This window comes from Elephas maximus, chromosome 17 (genome assembly GCF_024166365.1).
Source record: "Elephas maximus indicus isolate mEleMax1 chromosome 17, mEleMax1 primary haplotype, whole genome shotgun sequence".
Taxonomy (NCBI): Eukaryota; Metazoa; Chordata; class Mammalia; order Proboscidea; family Elephantidae; genus Elephas; species Elephas maximus.
In genome coordinates, this window is record NC_064835.1 from 14,069,163 (window position 1) to 14,091,458 (window position 22,296).

Here is a 22,296-nt window from a genome sequence, read left to right on the forward strand (position 1 = left end):
CTGTTCCTTGGTCCCTTGGTGATCTTCATTTGGCCTAGCATCTATCTTCCCTGTCTTTGCTTGCATGTTTGCTCAATTTGCTCTTTTATATCTCAAAAGAGGTTGATTTACAACACACCCTACACTATACTGTCGCATTAATATAACAAAGAAAACTCATTCCCAAATGGGATTATAACAACAGGTATAGGGATTAGAATTTATAACACATATTTGGGAGGACACAATTTAATCCATAACAGAATGGGATCCTGAAAATTGTCTCTTCATTTGTGTCCTTTCTGGTTATAATAAATAGGTAGCTTTAAGCATGATTCTGTGAATACCGTGGGTCATTCCAGAGAATTCTCAAACCCACAGGGGCACTGGCAATCAGCATGTCATGAGTATGGGTGTTGTGTTGTAAAAACAGCTTGGGGGTGGTGTCTGACCTCCTCCAACTTCACAAGGGTGAAGAAGAACCAGGATCAACAGCCCAAGATGGATTTCTATGAGGCGGGGATAAGATATGCTTCCTCTCTCTGTCATCTTTACTAATTCTGACACCAAATGTCCCTCCCAGAGCACTCTCTACTTTTCCGTTGGGTTCGATTATTCACTGCACTGGTCACACAGAATTCACAGACCATACTCATGATTATGGGATTTATTAGGCAAGTAACAGTTACAATTCAGGCTCAGGAACACTCCTTCCATCAAGACAGCCACTTCCCCACCATGCGCACAGGCACGCCTCTCCCTGGCCCTAAGCCTCTGCCCCAAGGCACTCAGCTTTCTCTCTCATGGGCTGGGAAGCCCACTGTTCAGTCTCCTGCTGCTGGGTCTCTGCTGCCACAGCTTCTCACCATCTTCAGGGTTATGGCTCTCTCTCTCAGTCTCCTGGTTAGAAGAGCTTCTCAGTGCAGGGATCCCAGGTCCAAAAGACATATGGGCTCCTGGGTGTTCTTCCTTGGTAGTGGTAATATCACCTCTTTCCTGCCTCTGGGGTGGCTCATTTCAAGCCCAGTGGGACGGCAAAACTAACCAATCCCCTTGCTGAGCCACAATTACACTATCACACAGTCCTGCCCAATAACCTGGTGGGAGTTACAAGACCATGGTAAGAAAGGCCACACAAAAACCATCCATGGCACCTCATGTGTTGACTCCTGAACTTGTGGCTGGCATTCTGAAGTGGTAGTGGGAAACCAGTCCCAAATTAGCGGGAGCCAGAAGGTCAGAAGTTTGGGGTATCAGGTGGGCTTCCAACTGGTATCCTGAAGGAATACGGGGAATCGAGCCCAGGGCAGAAGGTTGGGGAGTTGTGTGGACTTCCCAAGTTTGAGGTTGGTGTCCGCCTATCTGGAAGTCTAAAAGGGGCAGGGTTCTTTAAACGAGTGAGTCTCTGACTTAACTTCAGGGATCTGGAGTAAGAGACAGAGTGTTCCACTTGAGCAGCTGGCGACAAGGATGAAAAAGTGGGAAGGTGAGGAGTGGATCTACTTCCAAGTGAGAACTGGGTTCACGCTGATTGTGACCACACAGTTAGCAATGAAGGTGAGAGGTATCCACTGTGCCCCTTGTCTATTAATACAATGCAAGTAGCGCCCTTCCTCCAAGTGTGACAGCTGAAAATGTCTCCAGATAATGCTGAATATCCTCTGGGGGGCAAAATCATCCCCAGTTAAGAACCACTAAAAAAAAAAAGTATACAGAAACTCTCTACACTGTTCCTGCATTTTCTCTGTAAGTCTAAAATTATTTCAAAGTTTAAGTTTAAAAAAATAAAACCTTCCCACAAAGATAACTCCAGACACAGATGGTTACACAAATGACGTCTTCCAATTATTTAAGGAATAAACAATACCAATCTTACACGAACTCTTTCAGACGTGAGGAAAAGAGGGAATACTTTTCAACTCACTTTATTGGAGCAGCATAATTTTGATATCTGAATCTGCCAAGGATATGAAACCAATAACCCAGTGCTGTTGAGTCAATTCTGACTCATAGCGACCCTATATGACAAGAAAGAAAAATTACAAGCCAATCCCACCCACGTATATAAAAAAAACCACACCCATTGCCATCGAGTCGATTCTGACTCATAGCGACCCTGTAAGACAGAACAGAGCTGCCCCATAGAGTTTCCAAGGAGTGCCTGGTAGATTTGAACTGCTGACTTTTTGGTTAGCAGCCACAGCACTTAACCACTATGCCACCAGGGTTTTCCACCTACATACAAAAAACAGAGGTGTAAAAATCCTAAACAAACATTAGCAAAATGATCCTAGCCATATGTAAAAGATTATATAATGGTGGAAATGGTAGATTTAATGGTATATAATGGTAGATTTATTTCAAGAATGCAAAGCTGTTTTAATATTTAAAAAGTGGTGAATGGAAATGTACTATATTAACAGAATGAAGGAAAAAAATCATGTGGTCATTTCAATAGATGCAGAAAAATGATCTGATGAAATTTTCAACATCATTTCATAATAAAATCTCTCAGTAAATAGAAAAGAATCATCCTTAGTTTGATAATAATAATAAAAAAAAGTTGATTCTGCCTCATAGCAAGCCTATAGGACAGAGTAAAACAGCCCCATAGAGTTTTCAAGGATGGCCAGACCTGGTCTCACGTTCTTTGGACATGTTATTAGGACTGACCAGTTCCTGGAGAAGGACATCATGCTTGATAAGGTAGAGGGTCAGCGAAAAAGAGGAAGTCCCTCAATGTGATGGACTGACACAGTGGCCGCAACAATGGGCTCAAACATAGCAACCATTGTGAGGATGGCGCAGGACCAGGCAGTGTTTTGTTCTGTTGTACACAAGACTCGAAGGCACCTAACAAGTTAGATTTTCTTCTGATTCGTCAAGTTCACTAGAGCAGTGTTCTCATACTTTATTAGGGTTTGTTAAAACACAGATTACTGAACTCCACCTAGTAAAACACAGATTACTGGGCCCCACCCAGAGTTTCCGATCCAAGCAGTCTAGGGTGGCTCCCCAGAATTTGCATTTCTAAAAAGCTCCCAGATAGTGAGGATGCTGCTAGTTGAAAGACTGCCCTTTAAGAACCACTACAATAACAGCTTCCAGGAAAGTCTGTTTAGTGTGACTATCACAATTCATGTTTGGAAACTACGTCAATAAAACAACCATGACAATAAAAACTAAGTACTCACAAACAAAGCAAACCTCTCGGAACCTACAGATATGCCCCACTTACTCTGCATAGGTTTTCTCTACCTGTACTATGAAAAGATTTCCATCAATTTCTACCCTCATTTTGTCACCACTTAAACATCTACATAAATTGGTTGAGCTAGAATCTGGCCATTCAATGCTAGACATTAGCAATAATCTGACAGATGTTTGAGCCTCTCCACTTGAGCAGAAGAAAACATTTGCCTCTGATATTCACTTCAGGTGAAATGCCATCTATTTTCCTCAAGGTACAAGATCATGTTTAGAAATGTTTGCATAAATACTGAAAATCTTTTAGGTACAAGACTCGGAGCTGCCTATGTCAGTGGCAGCTGAAAAGCAAAGAAACAAAAACAAAACCTGAAACTCAATCCTTCACAGCCTGGGTACCTGACTTGCGTTCCCGACATCCCTTTCGTCAGGCCAGACGAAGGGGGCGTGGCCGAATGCGCGGTGCCCACGTGACCCCTGAAGCCTCAAGCCCCGCAGTCGCGCGATCCGCCGTCATATCAGCTTATGCCGCCGGCCCCGGATTGGCTGGCGGCGTCTGGTATTCCGCGCGTGGGCTCAGTTTCCGCTCTTATTGGCGGACCCGCCTAGTAGCCCGAGAAACTGAGGTGTGCGGGGCGGTGGCGAACCTCCGCGAGGTAGGGACCGCAGGAGGACGGAGCTAGGGGCGGAATAAGCGGGACGGGGTAGGAGAGGCAGAATGGGGAATGGGGAGTTACCAGAAGGTGGGACGAAAGTGGAGGATGAGTGGGAGCGTACCTGGACCTTTTTATTTTATTTTTTGACCTTGCCGCGGGCGTGTATTGAATGCCTCTCGGTGCCAGGCACTGGGTAGGCGCTGGCGGTAAACAGTGAGGCTGCGTCAGGGGCTCCTGCCCTGAGGTGCCCCTGCCCTGAGGTGCCCGAGAGCTTCAGGGAGCCGAGTACCCTTAAAACAAGCTGCGAGGGGTGTGATAGGGCGAGTGCGGGGCTAGGGGACGCGTGCTGGCTTGGGCTGGGTTATGGCGGAGCTAGACCTTTGGTTTTTTTTTTTTTTTTTCCAGACCTCTGGTTTAGGGGCCTCTGCTGGGCCCTGGTGGTGCAGTGGGTAAGCGCTGCAAAGCTAACCAGAAGGTGGGCGGTTTGAACCCACCAGCCGCACCGCGGGAGAAAGACGTGGCAGCTGGCTTCCATAAATATTTACGACCTTGGAAACCCTGTGAGGCAGTACTGCTTTGTCCTGTAGTGTCGCCGTGAGTCGTGATCCACTTTGTGGCAGCGATTTTTTTTTTTTCGTTTCGTGTCAGGGGAGAGGAGGTGTTTCAGGGCGGGTGGGGAGGTCTAGACGTGAAACAGAGGGTGGGCTTGGAGCAAATGAAATACTAGTTGATGCTGGCTGTCATGGATTTTTTTATTCAAGGGAAGTCTGTTCTTTGAACAGTAATGGGTTATATCGCGACGATTTCCCTCTTTTTTTTTTAAGGCAAAAGAATTAAGCTAAAGAACTGGTTACCGCGACGTACTTATGATGGAGGGACAACAGTCCATGGTTTGAAAAGACTAGAAAAGGGAAATAATACAAGCAAAGTCATGTATACTGACATGTTATAGGAGAGTTAATTTGGAGGTGGTATAGTATTTTTTTTTTTAGTATAAGAGAAAGAGAAAACCCTGGTGGCGTAGTGGTTAACTGCTGTGGCTGCTAACCAGAAAGCTGGCAGTTCGAATCCACCAGGCGCTCCTTGGAAACTCTATGGGGCAGTTCTACTCTGTCCTGTAGGGTCGCTATGAATCGGAATTGACTTGACGGCAACGGATTACGGGTGTAGTAGAAGAAACATTACTTAAGTAAGTAAAGTTTCAGGAAGTGGAAAGTTTGTGGCAGCCTGATATCTCAGCAAAAACTTCTAGTACGTTATTTACCTTTGTAGGACCATCATGACTTTTTAAAAATTTCAAATAATAAATAATTTTTTAAAAGACCCTTGATTGTTTACAGAGTGCTTTCCAATTCACTATCTAATGTAATTAAAAGGATGTAATACTCAGAATTCTTCAGATGCGTGCATAACATCTTGAGAGAATATAGTGAGAACAGACTCTGGAATTATATAATCCAGCTGTAACTTACTAGCTGTTCAGCTAGATCAAGTTATTTAAATCCTCATGACCTTGGCTTCCCCATCTATAAAATGGAAATTATGAAAGTATCTACCTCATAGGGTTGTTATGAGAATTAAAAATACATAAACTGTGTTTAAAATATCTGGTTCTCAAATGTTAGCTATTCTTATCTGAAGTTTTTAAGTATGGGAAAAATACTGGACTCAGTCATTCCAAGCCTTTAGTTGTTGTTGTGTGCCATCCAATCAATTTCTACTCATAGTGACCCCATGTGACAGAACTGCTCTATAGAATTTTCTTGGCTATTTTTATAATTTTTATAGACTCGACGGCACTGGGTTTTTGGGGTTTATAATCTTTATGGAAGCAGATCTCCAGGTCTTTCTCTCGCAGAGCCTCTGGGTGAGTTTGGACTGCCAACCTTTCAGTTGGCAGCTGAGCACTTAACCACTTGCACCACTAGGGCTCCTTATTCCAGGCCTAGTAGTAGTATATTGATAGGTGTGTTTTAACAAAAGCTTTTTTTCTGCAAAGGTAAAATGCTGTCTAATACAAACTTCTTCTTAAAGTAGGAGTACTTAGGGCCTGTGGAGCCCTTGATTTCGGGGAGTCTTTGAACCCCTTAAAATTACATGTAAAGTTATTTAAGCTTGTGCAGTTACTCAGAATTTAAAAAATTAAGGAGTTGAAATATTAAAGAGGCAGTAGAGCTTAGTTCAAGTCCAGGGACTTTGCAGCCAGAGTGTACTTGTTCCAACCTGGGGCAAGTTTCACAAGTTTTCTGTGCCCAGCTTCCTCATCTGTAAAATAAGAATAATACTAGTACCTAACTTTTAGGGTTTTTTGAGAAGATAAAATGAGTTAATATATGTAAAACATTTGCAGTACCTTCCATTCCAAAACCCATTGCGATCGAGTTGATTCCAACTCCTAGTGACCCTACAGGGCAGAGCAGAACTGTCCCACAGGGTTTCCAAGGAAGCAGACTGCCACATCTTTCTGCTGCGGAGTGGTTTGTGGGTTCAAACTGCCTACCTTTTGGTTACCAGCCGAGTGCTTAACCATTGTACCACCAGGGCTCCTTTGCAGTATCTAGTACATAATGAATATTAATGGGAACTATTATTAATTGGGGAAACCCTGGTGGCTACGGCTGCTAATCAAAAAGTTGGTAGTTCAGATCCACCAGGCACTCCTTGGAAACTCTATGGGGCAGTTCTTCTCTGTTCTTTAGGGTCACTATGAGTTGGAATCAACTCAACTGCAACAGGTTTTTGTTTTAATTATTAATTGGAGCCCTGATGGCATAGTGGTTAAGAGCTTGGCTGGTAACCGAAAGGTCAGCAGTTTCAATCCACCAGATGTTCCTTGGAAATCTATGGGGCAGTTCTGCTCTGTCCTGTAGGGTCGCTACGAGCTGGAATCGACTCAGTGGTAATGGCTTTCTTTTTTTTGCTTATTGTTAATTACTTAAAAAAAAAAAAAGAAAAATCAAATGACCCCCTTTTCTGCTTTAGGTTAAAGTAATTTTGACTCAGGTTTTGACTGTCATAATAGTAGTAATTATAGCACTCATTTGTTGAACACCTCCCATGTCAGATGGTGCCAAGTGCTCTATGTACTTAGTCTCTAAACCTTATCACAATTCTATAGCAATAGATACGTTATCTCTGTTTTATTGCTGAGAGTGTCAATATAAACTTTAAAATTGAATTACAATTTTGAGATACTACTGTTATTGATTTCAGAAGATTATGTGTTAGATGTCACAAATTACAGCAGTATATTCATGAGTACGTAATTACTACAATCAACAAATATGACTGATTCAAACCAAAATTCTAAAAGCACTTAAAACAAATTTAATTGCACAGTATCTAAAGTTCCTCCAAATTTTTCTTTTTCTGACAAAGCGAGAAGAAAATATTTGCAACTCATATCACAGAGGGCTAAGCTCCCTGTTAAATAAGGAGCTTCTGGAAATTGATTTTTTAAATGAGAATAAAAGCCTAGTGGGAAAATGGGCAAAGGATACAAGCATAATTCACAGAAAATATAAATTACTGTAAGTGTGTGAAATGATGCTCAACTTCACTTATAATAAGTCAAATGTAAATTAAGTCTACACTGAGATAACCTTTCCTACCAGATTCACAAATATCTAAAAGTTAGCTAAGATCCTCTGTTAAGGTTGTAGGGAAATAGGTATCATCTTACATTGCTTATGGACTGGCAAAATAGTATATCCCCTGTGGAGAGCAGCCTAGCAATATCCACCCAAGTCATGAATGCAGTTACTCTTTGACCTAGCATTTGTATTTGGCAGAAGTTTACACTATACAGGGTTCTTCATTGTAACATTGCTTGTAAAGGCAAAAGATTAGAATCTATCTTAGTTATCTAGTACTCCTATAATGGAAATAGTACAAGTGGATGGCTTTCTCACAGGTTAGGAGGCTGTAAGTACAAATTCAGAGTGCTGGCTCTAGAGGAAGACTTTCTTTGTTGCTCTGGAGGAAGATCCTTGTCTCTTTAGCTTTTGCTTTCTGGTTCCTCGGAGATCTTCATGTGTCTTGGAATCTGTCTTACCCCATCTCTCTTACTCACTTCCCTGTTTAATCTATTTTATATTTCAAAAGAGATTGATTCAAGAGACACTAATGTTCAAGAGACATTAATCCAGCCTCATTAACATAACAAAGACAGCACATTTCCAAGTGGAATTATAACCACAGGCATAGAGGTTAGGATTTACAACACGTTATTTCGGGGGAACATAATTCAATCCACAACACCATCCAAATGTCTGTATGTGGGCGATTGGTTAAATAAACAGCAGTGAAATCACAGTGATGGGAGCACAGGTCTACAGTCTCTTACCCGTAATTTCAAAGTCTGCAAAGCCTAAAAACCAAAAGCCTTTGTTTGTTTTAAATTTGGCAGCCTAATTCATTTGATGTCAAAACCTTACTCTGGCTGACTGAGGTGCCTGTTTTGTCTTGTACCTTCCAGGCACTCCTGCTTCTGCTGTCTGCTAGTACATTTTGCTTTTTAGTTGTTCAGTTACCTTGGGTTTAATTGCATTTGAAAATGTCAAAAATAGGTAAAGATGGCCCTGTAGCAACGAATGAAAACATTTGTTATTAATAATAGAATGGAATATAGAGTTATTGTAGTAGGTTGTGCATGGTGTGTCTTTGAGACATCATACAGAAGAAGACAGTGTGAGAACTACCACCATAAAAAAAAAAAAAAACCCATTGCCGTCAAGTTGATTCCAACTTACAGCGACCCTATATGACTTAAAGAATAGAAAGATTATTGATATTTTACCATGGCAATGATGAGAAGAACTAATGAAAAATAGGAAAACATTATTGAAAATAAAAATCTTAACCGTGTTTTAATTAAGTGGATTTGACAATTAGGAAGTAAACAAATACCATTGATCAGTTTACTGGTCATGAAACAAATTAGAATAGATAATGAAGAATTGCTACTGAAGATGAATATAGTATTAAGCAGGGCTTTGAACTGGTTTTAAACAGTTCAGTTGCGGTTGACACCATGAGGCTCAATAGCAGATTTGAGCTGATAGAAAAAAGAATCAAAGAACATGAAGATAGGTTAATTGAAATTACCCAATCTGAGGAACAAAAAGGCAAAGAATGGAGAAAAACGAACACAGCCTCAGAGACCTGGGGGATGCCATCAAGCATACCAGCATAAGTATAATGGGAGTCCCAAAAGGAGAAGGCAGAGAAATGGACAGAACAATTATTTTAAGAAATAGTGATGGGAATTCCCCAAATTTGATTAAAAAATATTAATCTGCACATAAAAAGCTAAACAAACTCCATATAGAATAACACTGAAAGAGGTCCACATTTAGACACATGATAATGAAACTGTGAAAAGCCAAGGAGAGAGAATCCTAAAAGCAGTAAGAGAGAAGTGACTAATCGTGCACAAGGATTCTCAGTAAGATTAACAGCTGATTTCTCATTAGAAAACAGAGAAGCCCAAAGGTAGTAGAATGACATTTGAAAAGCTGGAAGAAAAAGACTAACAAGAATTCTATATCCAGCAAAACCTATTTCTCCAAAATGAAGAAATTAAGACATTCTAGATAATCCAAAACAGGCTTCGTCACTAGTAGACCTGCACTACAAGAAATAACACAAAATGAGTCCTTCAGGCTAAAATAAATGGACCAAAAAATAAATAAATAAATAACCAAATCTGTTGCTGTCGAATCAATTTCAACTCATAGCTACCCTGTAAGACAGAGAACTGCCCCATAGGGTTTCTAAGGAGCAGCTGGTGGATTTGAACTGCCGACCTTTTGGCTAGCAGCTGAGCTCTTTATCATTGTGCCACCCTGCCTCCCCAAATGCCAGAAATAAACCTTTTTTTTTTTTTAATCTATAGCCAGTTGATTTTTGACAAGGGTGCCAAGTCCATTCAATGGAGAAAGAAGAGTCTCTTCAGTGAACGGTGCTGGGTAGTCTCATGGGACATCTCAGTCGATTCATAAAGTTACGTTCTATATCCTAGTTTGGTGAGTAATGTCTGGGGCCTTAAAAAACTTGTAAGCAGACATCTAACATACAACTATTGGTCTCTACTTGTCTGGAGCAAAAGAGAAGGAAACCAAAGAGTCAAAGAAGAAACGAGTCTACAGGACAAGTAGTCTACACGAACCACAGCCTCATCTACCCTGAGACCGGAAGACCTAGATGGTGCCTGGCTACCACTACTGACCACTCTAATCAGGGCCACAATAGATGGACCCTGATAGAATGGAAGAAAAATGTGGAACAGAAACCTACCTTCCTAAAAAACAAAAAACCAGACCTACTGGACTTTTCAAGACTGAAGGACTCCTCTAGACTAGTGCCCTGAGATACGCTTCAGACCTTGAACTGAAATTAACCCCTGTGATCACCTTGTAGATAAATAACAAATTGGCTCAAAAAATAATGGATATCACCCGTAAGTACTATACTTCTTTAAAAAATCACCTGTATGAGTCCAAACGGTCAATAATTACTTTAAAACAAAAGAGGCAGGAAAACTAGATTAATGGAAATAGAACAACCAGAACCAAAATAATGAGACTGTTCATGCATTGTGAAGAATGTGACCAATGTCACTGAACAACTTGTGTAGAAATTGTTGAATGGGACCCTAAACTGCTGTGTAAACCTTCACTGAAAACACAATAAAATATTGTCTTAAAAAAAAAAAAAAAGACAAATGGTGCTGGGGCAGCTGGATTTCGACATGCCAAAGAGACCTCTTTGGACCCCCTCCGTCACACCATATGCAAAAATGGACTCAATAAACTTTCACCCAAAATACAATAAAAAATGTATTTTTAAAAAATTTAAAAAATGAACTCAAAGTGGATCAATAGCCTATATTTAAGAACCAAAACCATAAAACTCATAGAAGAAAACGGGTAACATTTCAAGACCTTGTTTTTGACAGTGGATTCTTAGATACGACAACAAAAGTACAAGCAACAAAAGAAAACAGATAAACCGAACTTGATCGAAATGAAAAGTTTTTGTGCATCAAAGGACTTTATCAAGAAAGTGCATTGCCATAAAATTGACCCAGCAATTTTACTTCCAGGTATTTACCCAATAGACTCAAAAGCAGGGACTCAGATACGTGTATAGCAATGTTCATTGCAGGATTCACAATATTCAAAAAGTGGAAACAACCCAAGTATTCATCAGTAGATGAATGGACAAGCAAAGTAATGGTGTATGCACGCAGTGGAGTATTCTTAGGCCATAAAGAGCATACGAAGTTCTGATATGTGCTATAATATGAACCTTCAAAACATTATGCTGAGTGAAATAAGGCCAAAAGGACAAATACTGTAATGATACAACTTATATAAAATATCTAGAGGAGACAAATGCGCAGAGACAAAAGTTCGTTAGTAGTTACCAGTGGTAGGGTGGAGGAAGGAATGAGAGTTACGGCTGACAGGGTACTGAGTTGCTGTTTGAGGTAATGTAAAACTTTTGGAAATAGGTAATAGTGATAGTGGTACAACATGGTAAATGTAATTAACTTCATTGAATTGTACACTTAAAAATGGTTAATATGGGAAACTTTCGTTATATGTATTTATCAAAATATTAAAAAATATCATATACCTAGATATAACAATCAGAAGATCATATACCTAACTACAGAACTATCAAAAGAAAATATAGGGGTAAACATTGATGACCTTGGATTTGGCAAAGGATTCATAGATATGGCACCAAAAGGACAAGCAACAAAAGAAAAAAAATTTTTTGACTTCGTCAGAATTCAGTGATACTATCTGGAAAGTTAAAAGATAACCCACAGGATGAGTAAATATATTTTTAAGTCATATATCTGATCAGGGACTTGTATCAAGTATGTGTGTATATATATACAGAATTCTTAAAACTCATCAATAAAAAGACAACCCAGTTTTAATAAAGTGGAGGGGGAGGATTTGAATAGACATTTCTCCAAAGAAGATACAGAAATGACTTTATGTATAGATACACAAAGATTTCCAAGATGCATTGTTAAGTGAAAAAGGACCTTGGCTGTATAGTACACCACTTTTTATAGGGAAGGAAATTGAAAATTGCAGTTATATGCATTTACATGAAAAACACTGTCATGACCCTGTAGGACAGAGTAGAACTGCCCCCATAGGGTTTCAAAAAAACTTAACATTCCTGGGCTTCATTTTCTCTCACTGGGCTTTAGCGTCGCCCTGTATAATATGAAGAGAGTGGACTAGAGATGTTGTTGAAGATCCCTTCTGGCTCTAAAGGTTGTATTTAGGGGATTCTCTAAAAAAAAAAAATTTTTTTTTTTTTCTTCATAACAGGGAGCCCTGGTTGCCAACAGCTAAGTGTTTGGATGCTAATCCACCAGCCGCTCTTTGGAAACCCTATGGGGCAGTTCTGCTGTGTCCTGTAGGGTTGCTGTGAATTAGAACCAACTTGACAGCAACGGCTTTGAGTTTTGGTTTTAGTTCTTCGTAACAGACTTGTACTTCATATGGTTTTTCTTAAATCAGGAACTTCGTACAGTTTTTTCGTTTGTTTTTGCTTAGAGGAATGTAAAGGTGGTGTTTACACATGTTTATTTTTTAGAGGCCAAGATGGACCTTGTACTCAGTGTTGCAGATGATCATTTTTTTACACCGTATGTGTACCCAGCTGCGTGGCCAGAGGATGACATCTTCCGACAAACTCTCAGCCTCCTGATTGTGACAAATGTTGGTGCTTATATCCTTTATTTCCTCTTTGCATCACTCAGCTATTATTTTGTCTTTGATCATTCGTTGATGAAACATCCACAATTTTTGAAGGTGAGTGATTTTCTTACCTACTTTCTAACTAGTGTTGGAGTAAAAATAACCATGTGATATGTTTGTGTGATTTTCAGATGCAACTGGTTATATATAACCGTAAAAGTGTTTGACACCAGCCCGAAATGGATTAGACACTTTTGGTAGGGCTAATGTCTCTCCTTCCCTTTAAACAAATAAATGAATGCAACTTTAAAAAACAAAAACAAGTTACAAGCCTGGTATCTATTAGGTACTTAGATATTTCTTTGCTGATAGTGATAATTAACAAATGCACACATTTATATACTTATTTTAATGTATGACTTTCACAAACTGAAATATTTTTACTATGTATTTTTTTTTTTATGTTTTATTCAACTAGATAGGAGATTCAAACTAGGTAGTTTTGGAGTTATTTATAATCATTTTTCTGTTTCAGTTGCTTATATTTGTCAGTTACTGGAAGGAGAGAAAATAAATTGTGAGGGTTGACGTGGGAATAGAAATTAATTATGACAGGGATAATTACCCCTCAAAGAGAAATTTAGAATATAAATTTTGTGGGAAGAAAAAAAAGTTTCAACTTTAAAATATTTATTGCATTTACTTTTTACAGAAGCATGTCTTGCATATGCGTTCCTACGTATTAAAATCTTAATAAGAACAATTTGGAGGTCAGCACCAGTCAATAAAAAGAGATTTTAAAAATCCAATCCAAAACAATTTTCTGCTAGTTTTGTTTGTTACAGATTTTGTGTTGATAAGTTGATTTTTCTAATTTAAGTATTGTAAATGCGATTTTCAGAATCAAGTCTCTCGAGAAATTAAGTATACTGTCCAGGCACTGCCATGGATAAGTATCCCCACTGTTGCATTGTTCCTGTTAGAGGTGAGAGGTTACAGCAAATTGTATGATGGCATAGGAGAGTTTCCATCTGGTAAGTAAACAATTTGAGTCTCAGGAGGAGGGTGGTCTGAGCACCCATGGATTTCTTTAAAGCACCAAATCACTCTCTTTTTTCTTCTGTTAAAATAATTATAAACTGTTGCGTTACCTTTATTCTCCTTTTTTGGATTCATGTCATGTCACATACGTGCATTTCTTTGGTCTATCTGTTTTCAAGTCTGTTGTAGGTGAGATTATGCCTGAGGGAAGAGTGAGATGTTTTGCTAGGCCCTTGGGTTTCTATCCTTAATAGGAAATTAAACTTCTGAAACAAATAATTCAGGTAATAAATGATAATTGCTGAAAAATCAGAAAATAGCAATTTTTAAAAGTCATTTTCCTGCTCTTTGGAAACTAAATCTTTTGTCATATATCCTCCCATTTTCTTATGCCTGTGTATGTCATTATTTACATCATAAAAACAAAATCTTACTCTGCATGCTGGGTGGACCCTTATTTATTTATTTATTTTTCTTTTAGAAATATCTATGGCCGTATTTTCATGTCAATTAATACTGGCATCATATAGTATATTATAGTATTTCATTGGATGGATACCTGTTATCTAAATGATTCCTAATTAGACTTTAGATTACGCCTTTGTTTCTCTTTTATAAACAGCCCTGGGGTGACTATTGTGAAATTTTGGAATTATTCCATCAGGATACATTGCTGGTATCTAGCATATAGAAAGTAATGCTAATAGTTAACACTTACTGAGTGTCTGTTAATGTACCAGCTCTAGTTCTAAGCATGTATCAATCCATTTCATTCACATAACAATTTTATAAGGTAAGTACTGTTATGCTCATTTCATTGGTGAATAAATTAGGTATACAGAGAATTTGTTATTTGCCTAGATTGCTCAACGAACAAGTAGTGGACCTGGGATTTGAATCCAGGTTTGCTGATACTAGCACCCTTGCTCTCTAAGTAAGGGGTTATTTATTTAGAGTAGGGGAAAAAAATTACACATTGGAGTGATGAGCTGGCTGGCCTTGAAGAATAAATAGGATTATGAGTAAAAAATAAAGGGAGGGAGGGCATTCTAGATAAGTGGAACAGTATGAATAAAGGTCTGGAGGTAAGACTTTCAAGACTCTTGGGAGGAAGACGTTGAATAAACCAGCCTGGTCAGGGCAGAAGAACAAGAATGATGAGGTTGGAAAAATCAGAGATAGTTGGGTTATAGAGTTAATGCTAGGCTTTAGGTATTTAGTAGAAAGTTTTAAACAGGAAAATAATGTGTAAAAGCATATTTTAGAAAGATTAATTTGAAAGAAGACTATTAAATAGCATTATTCTCAGAAGGTACCCTGGTGGTAACAGTGGTTAAGTGCTCGGCTCCTAACTGGAAGGTCAGTGGCTTGAACCCATCAGCCACTCCGCAGAAGAAAGATGTGGCAGTCTACCTCTATAAAGATTTACAGTCTTGGAAACCCTGTGGGATATTTCTGCTCTGTCCTATAGGGTTGCTATGAGTCGGAATTGACTCCACAATAATAGGCTTGGTTTTGGTTTGGATTATTCTCAGAAATTTAAAAAACAAAGATGCCTCAGCAGTGTCCTTTTTCTGTCATAGATATATACATATATATATACACACACGCACATGCGCGCGCACACACACACATATATATATATACACACACACATATATAATAGTTGCCATTGAATTGACTCAATGTGTGTCAGAGGAGAACGGTCCTCCATAAGGTTTTCAATGGCTGATTTTTCGGAAGTAGATTGCCAGGCCTGTCTTCCAAGGCACGTTTTGGTGGACTTGAACTTCCAACCTTTTGTTTAGCAGCCAAGCACATTAATTGTTTCCACTATCCAGAAACTCCCTGGTGTATATGTTTTTAGTTTAAGTTAAGAAATATTTTAGGTGGGACAGTTCATAAGACATTTTAAGTTCTTAGGAGAGGCAAGTAAGGAAATACCTTTGGAGCAAGCTCCAAGGAATCAAGAGAGATGACAATTTATAGTGTTTGGTTCCTAGATCACATTTTGAATTTAGATGAACACATGAAAGGTAAACTCTGGCCCAGGAAGCCAAACCTTAATTATGCTGTTCTCTGTTTCTTCTAGGTTGGATTCAACTCTGTGTTAGTATAGTATCCTTCCTCTTTTTCACTGACATGTTGATCTATTGGATTCACAGAGGCCTTCACCATCGACTTGTATATAAGGTAGAGTCATTTGTAGGAGAAATAGAAAAAAATTACACCTTATAACTGTGTGTGATTATAAATTCTGTTCTCTATTTGAGAATCTCCTCTATGTTAAATACCTAAGTAGCCATAGTCATGACAGGTACCAGGTACATTTTGTTCACATTCTTTTTGATTCTGGACAGGGCCGTGTTAAGATTTTTACTGTTTTAAGGCAAAGAAGGAGGATATTTTATAAAATGGTTTTGCTCATTTCAGAGGAAAATTTCAGTTAAGTCATTTCCATAAGTATGAAAAGCTAAACTGAATGTTGCTCAGGATAATATTTGCAGTGCTGACGATGTCCTTTTCTTCTGTAGCGTATACACAAACCTCATCATGTTTGGAAGATTACTACGCCATTTGCAAGTCATGCCTTTCACCCGGTGGATGGTTTCCTTCAGAGTCTACCTTACCATATATACCCTTTTATCTTTCCCTTACACAAGGTGATTTATTTAACTTTGTACGTCTTGGTCAATATTTGGTCTATTTCCATTCATGATGGTGATTTTCATGTCCCCAAAATCTTAAGACCATTTATTAATGGCGCAGCTCATCATACAGACCACCACCTATTCTTTGACTATAACTACGGACAGTATTTCACATTGTGGGATAGAATTGGAGGCTCGTTCAAAAACCCTTCGTCTTTTGAAGGGAAGGGACCGCTTAGTTATATGAAAAAGATGACAGAAGAAAAATGCAAGAACCATGCAGGAAATGATTGTAAAAATGAACAATTATTCAATGGAGAGTGTACAAAGAATGAGTAGATTATTGCCCAATTATTCTGAAGTATTTTTAATAAGTTAAAAATATTCTACATACAGCAAAGAGTCATAGCAAGTAAATGGTATCATTTGAAAATCAGCACTGTAGATACTGCTGAGGAATGGTAGATCAAAGGAAGATGCTGTGAGCACTAGGGTTTGAATTTCATGATTAAAATGCCCGGCCTTGGTATAAGGGACAACTTGGGTCTTTCTAGCCAGCAGATCTGTAGTTCATCTTCCTGCAATGTCAATTTTCAGAAAGATGGAGGATTATCGAGAGGACTAGGCATTTTCTTTTTGCCTTAATCCACCCACATGCATCAAGAAACATCCATTATGCTTAATAATACCAAGACTAAGAACCATAACAAAGAAGTACTAATGTAAAGATGGTTCTTTGTTTCTGGAATGGTTAAGTCTTGGGTATTGGGATGAAGATGATGACTTGTATTTGGTTCAAGTGAAAACATGAATGTGAAAAAAAAATTCTGATACAACATATTAGCTGTTACATAAATGACCTGATTACTAGCAGGTATAATCACCTTCCTACACATGCAGAGCTCATTGTCTGGGAACGTTGTCAGATATTTACATTTTACTGATGTAGAAATAAAACAGAATTTGAACAAACATCAATACTACCATGATTTAATCCAGATCTGGGATTATTGAACTGAAGATTTTGTTGGTTATTATTTAAAGCCATTATTTAATCAGTGTAAAATATGCGAATCTGAATATATTTAGAAAGGAAAACTTGATATCTGAATAATATATTTGACACTACTGATTTTTTTAAATTAAATTGATGCACTGCACTTTTGATATGTTTCAAAGTTACGAACGTATACTTTTCTTTAAAAGGAAATAATTGCCAAATATTTAGGCCAATCACTGAATAGTTTTGAAATCTTATTCTCCCCCTCTCCGCCTCTCTTCCCCATTTTCTCTGCAAAAAAATTTAACAGCTATGTTCATAAAGAAATGTGCATTGTAACAAATACATTAGGAAAAACATGGTTTACAAAGGCATTCTATAAGCTATTTATATAAAATCAATAAAGTTGATAATGATTATTATTAAACTGTTATCAGTTAAATATTGTAACATCACAAAGTTTTCTTTAGACAAATTGTCAGTTTGAAAGCCCAGAAATGATGCGGCCTGTCAAAACTGTATTAAAACATCCCCAGAGGCTCAGTGTCCAGGGGAAAAATACAGATGGTGGGGGGAGGGTGTCACCTTCTTTTTATACTTCACATGTCTATTAAAATTTGAGTATTCTGCAAGAGGCCGGTCATAAAATTTAATGCCTAGGATCCGGAAAAAGTTTTTTTTCCCTCTCTGAATTACTGTTATACTGTCATTTTACTTCACTGTACCAATATACCAGTTGATATTTTGTAGTACGTAAACGCACCTGAATGCTTCTCACTAATACCCCTCTCTCCCCACCCAGTAGTCACTTTGCCTGAGAAGGAAAATTAAGGAGAAGTAAAACTTTGTTTCCTAATAATAATGACATCTAATGAGTCGGAATCAACCTGATGGCACACAAAAACAACAATATTTATTGAACTTTTATTATTGGTCAGGCACCATTACAAGTCCTTGACACAAGAAAACTGGGACCCAGAGAAGTTAAGTAACTTCCCTGAGGTTTATTTCTCACTCGTGAAGTCCAGTATGGATATTTGTGGTCAGTGAGCAGCTTTCCATATAATCGTTCTGAAACTCAGGCTCCTTACACCTTGTGGCTCTGCCTTTCTCTCACCCCACACGCCCTGATTGTTGAGGGAGCAGATAGGGAAAGAGGATAGAATTTGCACATGGGAAATTTCTTTTGTGCCAGGCTAAGAAGTAGTAGTGCATATCACTTCTGCCCACCGTCCTTTGGACAAATCTTGGTCTATGGCCCACCTTACTCAAAGAGTTTCTGGGAAGTACAGCTAGCTATGTACCTGGGAGGAAAGGGAAACCAGTTTCTTGAACAGCCAGCCAATTTGCCATATCCATGCAATTTATTCCCCTCTGTTTGAGGGTCCCAAGGATAGAAAGGCATTGAAAGGTGACTGAGCTCAGGAATATTTCAAGTTATCCATATGCTGGTTATCTTAGTGTAATTCCATAACTCCAATTGTGTTAGTCTCCAGATTCTTACTCATGTAGCTTATAGAAAAGAAGGAACAGAATTTATGGGTAGAGGGCTCTCTAAAAGGTGTTAGAAATAATCAAACTAGCCTCTTCCCTCCCACTCTTCTCAAATTCTGCTCTTATTAAGCAGTATGGTCCTAACAGTTTTTAAGCACCATTACCACATTCTCCTATCACCCATTAGAGGAATTCAGAGGTCCTTCCCACAGAAATATTAAATAAAAAATACTTTTTCTATTGACTTTAAAACTTTTTATAATATAGGGCAGAAAGGGAAAGTGAAGCCTACATTTTCCACTTTTATTGTATAAGTTGGGAAGTGGCTGGAGATGCTGAGAGAACACATTTCAAAAATGCATAAAGTTTCAAAAACTTAGTGAGTCCTCATCATCCTCTCTGTCTCTGAATACTGTGAATTTCCAACTCCTCATACACCTATAGCATGATTCATTTTTCCTTCCATCTTCAAGAAGTCAGAGACAAATTGGGAGAGAAACTATAAGTTCAGTTTTTGATACATGGAGTTTACAGTGCAGGCAGATTGCTTATATAGAGATGGTGTCTGGGAGGAGGATGGAAACTAGGGAGAAAAATCAGAACAAAGATTTGGGGTTAATCCAGATAGAAGAGACATTTAAAGCCATGAGATTGCCAAGGCCAGCATGAAAAAAGATCTAAAGAAACAAACCAACTGCAGGGGAAAAGTTGGTCTTCCTAACTTCTTCAGACACACAAAACGCTTTGCTGGCAGTCTTAAATCAGCACTTATGCTTTCTGTCATCTATTATAGTTATGTGTATCTTATCTGTTCTAGACCGTAAATGCCTTGAAAGTAAAAACCACCTGAATCATTGTATTAAACCATGCATCCTTACAGAATCCCAAGCGTGGCTGTGGTTCGATAAATACTAGTTGAACGTTCTTCTCTTTGAACTAGGTGCAAATGTTGAATCTACAGACTCGACTGTATTTTTAGTGAACAATTTGTTCCTCGGTCATTTAGCAGACATTTTGTTGAATGCATTGGGAAAGGCAAAGTGGGAAATAAAGAGGAATCAAAGAGGGCCCTTTATCAAGGATAGGCTCTATTCCTTTTTCTCATCCAAAGTCATAACCTTCCACTGGAAACAAACAAACGTAACCTACCAGTGCTCAGTATTCTGGCCATATATGAATCAGTAAAACAGGTACTCATTAGAGGTCTGGATGAATCCGTATACGTGGCACTTAACCCCACTGTGCATACAAAAGAAGACCCTCAGAGATACTGGCTGATTGAACCAGGGACGGACAAATTTAGTAGGACCTCAATAACTTCAACTGGAGGATAACTCTCTACCTCAGAAGAATTGTAGTAGCTAAGAGCTTTGGCATTAAATAGGTGATTTTGAGTCTTGGCTCTGTTACTTGCTGATGATGACCCTTGGTTTCTCCATCTGTAAATTGATAAAATAGGCCTACCTCATAGGATTAAGTTGTTATTTGCTGTCATCTTGTCTCTGACTCATGGCAGCCTTAGGTATAACAATGAATTGTTGCCCTGTCTTTTACCATCTTTAAATATCATTTTGAAACTCAGATGTTAGCTGAGGTTATTCATGTAAATTGTGCTTAATGCTTCCACTTCCTAGGTTCAGTGGTTGTCTTTACACCTAAGCTAGGCCCTCAGTAGAAATCAGTTGGAGGAGAACAAAAGGCTAGATACTTTCACTTTAAAACTGGAGGGCGAAAGACATGAAGTTAACTAGGGTGAGGGGGTACAGAGGCAATTACGTAAGTAAAACTAATACGTCATTTACCGTAAAATGTCTTTATAAGAGTTGTAGGATACCTAGATTATTTGTTGCTATATAGTTTCAGGAAACCCTGGTGGCATAGTGGTTAAGTGCTACGGCTGCTAACCAGAGGGTCAGCAGTCCGAATCTGCCAGGCGCTCCTTGGAAACTCTATGGGGGGCAGTTCTACTTTGTCCTATAGGGTCGCTATGAGTCGGGATCGACTCGACGGCACTGGGTTTTATATAGTTTTATGAAAACAAATGCATTGTTATAAATCATAAGACCAGCCTACGAGATTTTGAGATAGACTAGAAGAAACATACTTTGTCTGAAAAGTAGAATAAGTTAAAATGATTAAGAAAGCAAGAAGGAAGCATGCCAACTATTTTGTCCACAAGCTTTATTGCCAAGAGGGATTTTGGTATAAAAAGAAAAATACTTATAAATACTTGCTTTAGTCAATATTTGCTTTATTAAAATAATAAGTTTAAAACACAGTTTTTCTTAAATCTCTAAGCCCAGCTTGGAGATCTTGTTATTCTGTTACAAGTATGGTGAAATTTGTATAAAAATAAGAGTAATTGCATTCTCATTTCTTTGAGTACCAATTAACTCAGAAATTTGACATCAGATATTCTAAACATTTAACACCATTTATGTATTTTGTCCATCACATTTTCGTAAACATTTGATCAGAGATTTAATTTATTTCATTATCTTTTTATTTCAAATACCTCAACCGCTAAAAAGGCAGACTTTCATACTTGACAGATTTTTCTAAGCACCTCAACCACTCATGAATAAACCCATACTTAAACATACACAAAACAGCATAATGGTATTAAAACTCATGAGTCACTCAAACAAGTATTCATATTATAGACTTTTATTCACTTCTTGCACCATTTCTTTATGAATTGTCTTCCTCTGTTTTAAGATTACGGTTTTGTTCACTAAGCCATTTACATAAGTGAAAAACTTGTCCCCCTTATATGTGCTTCCAAACAAAGAAAAAGAAGGCTGGGACCTTAGCACATGTTCCAGTGTTAAAACAGTAACTTTTGTAGTGGCTTTTGTCTGTCACTTCATTGGGATTTTTTTTAAACTATATAATTTATATACAATCAAATACATGCATTTTAATTGTACAGTTCAGTATACTTTGACAAATATGTACACCCATGTAACCATCCCCTCCAATCAAGATATAGCACATTTTCTTCTAGAAAAACTTTCATCTCCCTTTTCATTCAGTCTCTCCCCAACTCCAGCCCTAGGTAATCACTGATGTATTTTCTGTTACTGGAGGTGAATTTTGCCTGTTCTAGAATTTCACATAAATGGAATCATAGTATGTACTCTTTTGTGTTTAGTTTTTTTTTTAGCTCAGTGTGTTTTAATATTCACTCATGATGTTACATATATCTGTAGCTTGTTCGTTTTTATTGCTGAATAAGTGTCCCTTTATAGCATACCACCATTTGTTTATCCATGTATCTGTTGATGAATATTTGGGTTAATTCCTTTTTTTTTCCTTTGGTTATTATGAATAAAGTTGATACAAACATTTGTGTAAAAGTCTTTGGATCTGTGTTTTCATTTCTCCTTGGTAAATACCTATCAGTTTAATTGCTGGGTCTTAAGGTAGATATATGTTTAATTTTATAAGAAACCATCAGACTTTCCCAAAGTGGTTATACCATTGTACGTTCCTACTAGCAGTGATAAGCGATCCGGTTGCTCCACATCCTCACC

The 22,296-nt window shown here is 38.2% G+C and overlaps 1 protein-coding gene across 4 annotated transcripts; it reads left to right on the forward strand.

The window, feature by feature from the left end:
• Positions 1-3,673: 3,673 nt before the first annotated feature.
• SC5D (sterol-C5-desaturase) lies at positions 3,674-22,055 on the forward strand. 4 transcript variants are annotated; one of them, XM_049856806.1, is made up of 6 exons: positions 3,674-3,842; positions 4,248-4,291; positions 12,471-12,688; positions 13,476-13,608; positions 15,708-15,808; positions 16,150-22,055. In XM_049856806.1, the coding sequence occupies exons 3-6, from the start codon at positions 12,479-12,481 to the stop codon at positions 16,603-16,605; spliced, it is 900 nt and encodes a 299-aa protein (XP_049712763.1). In that variant the 5' UTR covers positions 3,674-3,842; positions 4,248-4,291; positions 12,471-12,478; the 3' UTR covers positions 16,606-22,055. The 4 variants fall into 4 exon arrangements, with proteins under 4 accessions (XP_049712763.1, XP_049712760.1, XP_049712762.1 ...); XM_049856803.1 differs by having other exon boundaries at positions 3,675-3,842; positions 4,248-4,436; XM_049856805.1 differs by having other exon boundaries at positions 3,675-3,812; positions 4,248-4,436.
• The last annotated feature ends 241 nt before the right edge of the window (positions 22,056-22,296 follow it).

Excerpts from the sequence above, each read along its gene's own strand:
- SC5D (XM_049856806.1), top strand. The coding sequence starts at position 12,479 with ATGGACCTTGTACTCAGTGTTGCAGATGATCATTTTTTTACACCGTAT. Across the intron at positions 13,609-15,707 it reads CATAGGAGAGTTTCCATCTG|GTTGGATTCAACTCTGTGTT; the intron begins GTAAGTAAACAA and ends TGTTTCTTCTAG. Across the intron at positions 15,809-16,149 it reads ACCATCGACTTGTATATAAG|CGTATACACAAACCTCATCA; the intron begins GTAGAGTCATTT and ends TTTCTTCTGTAG.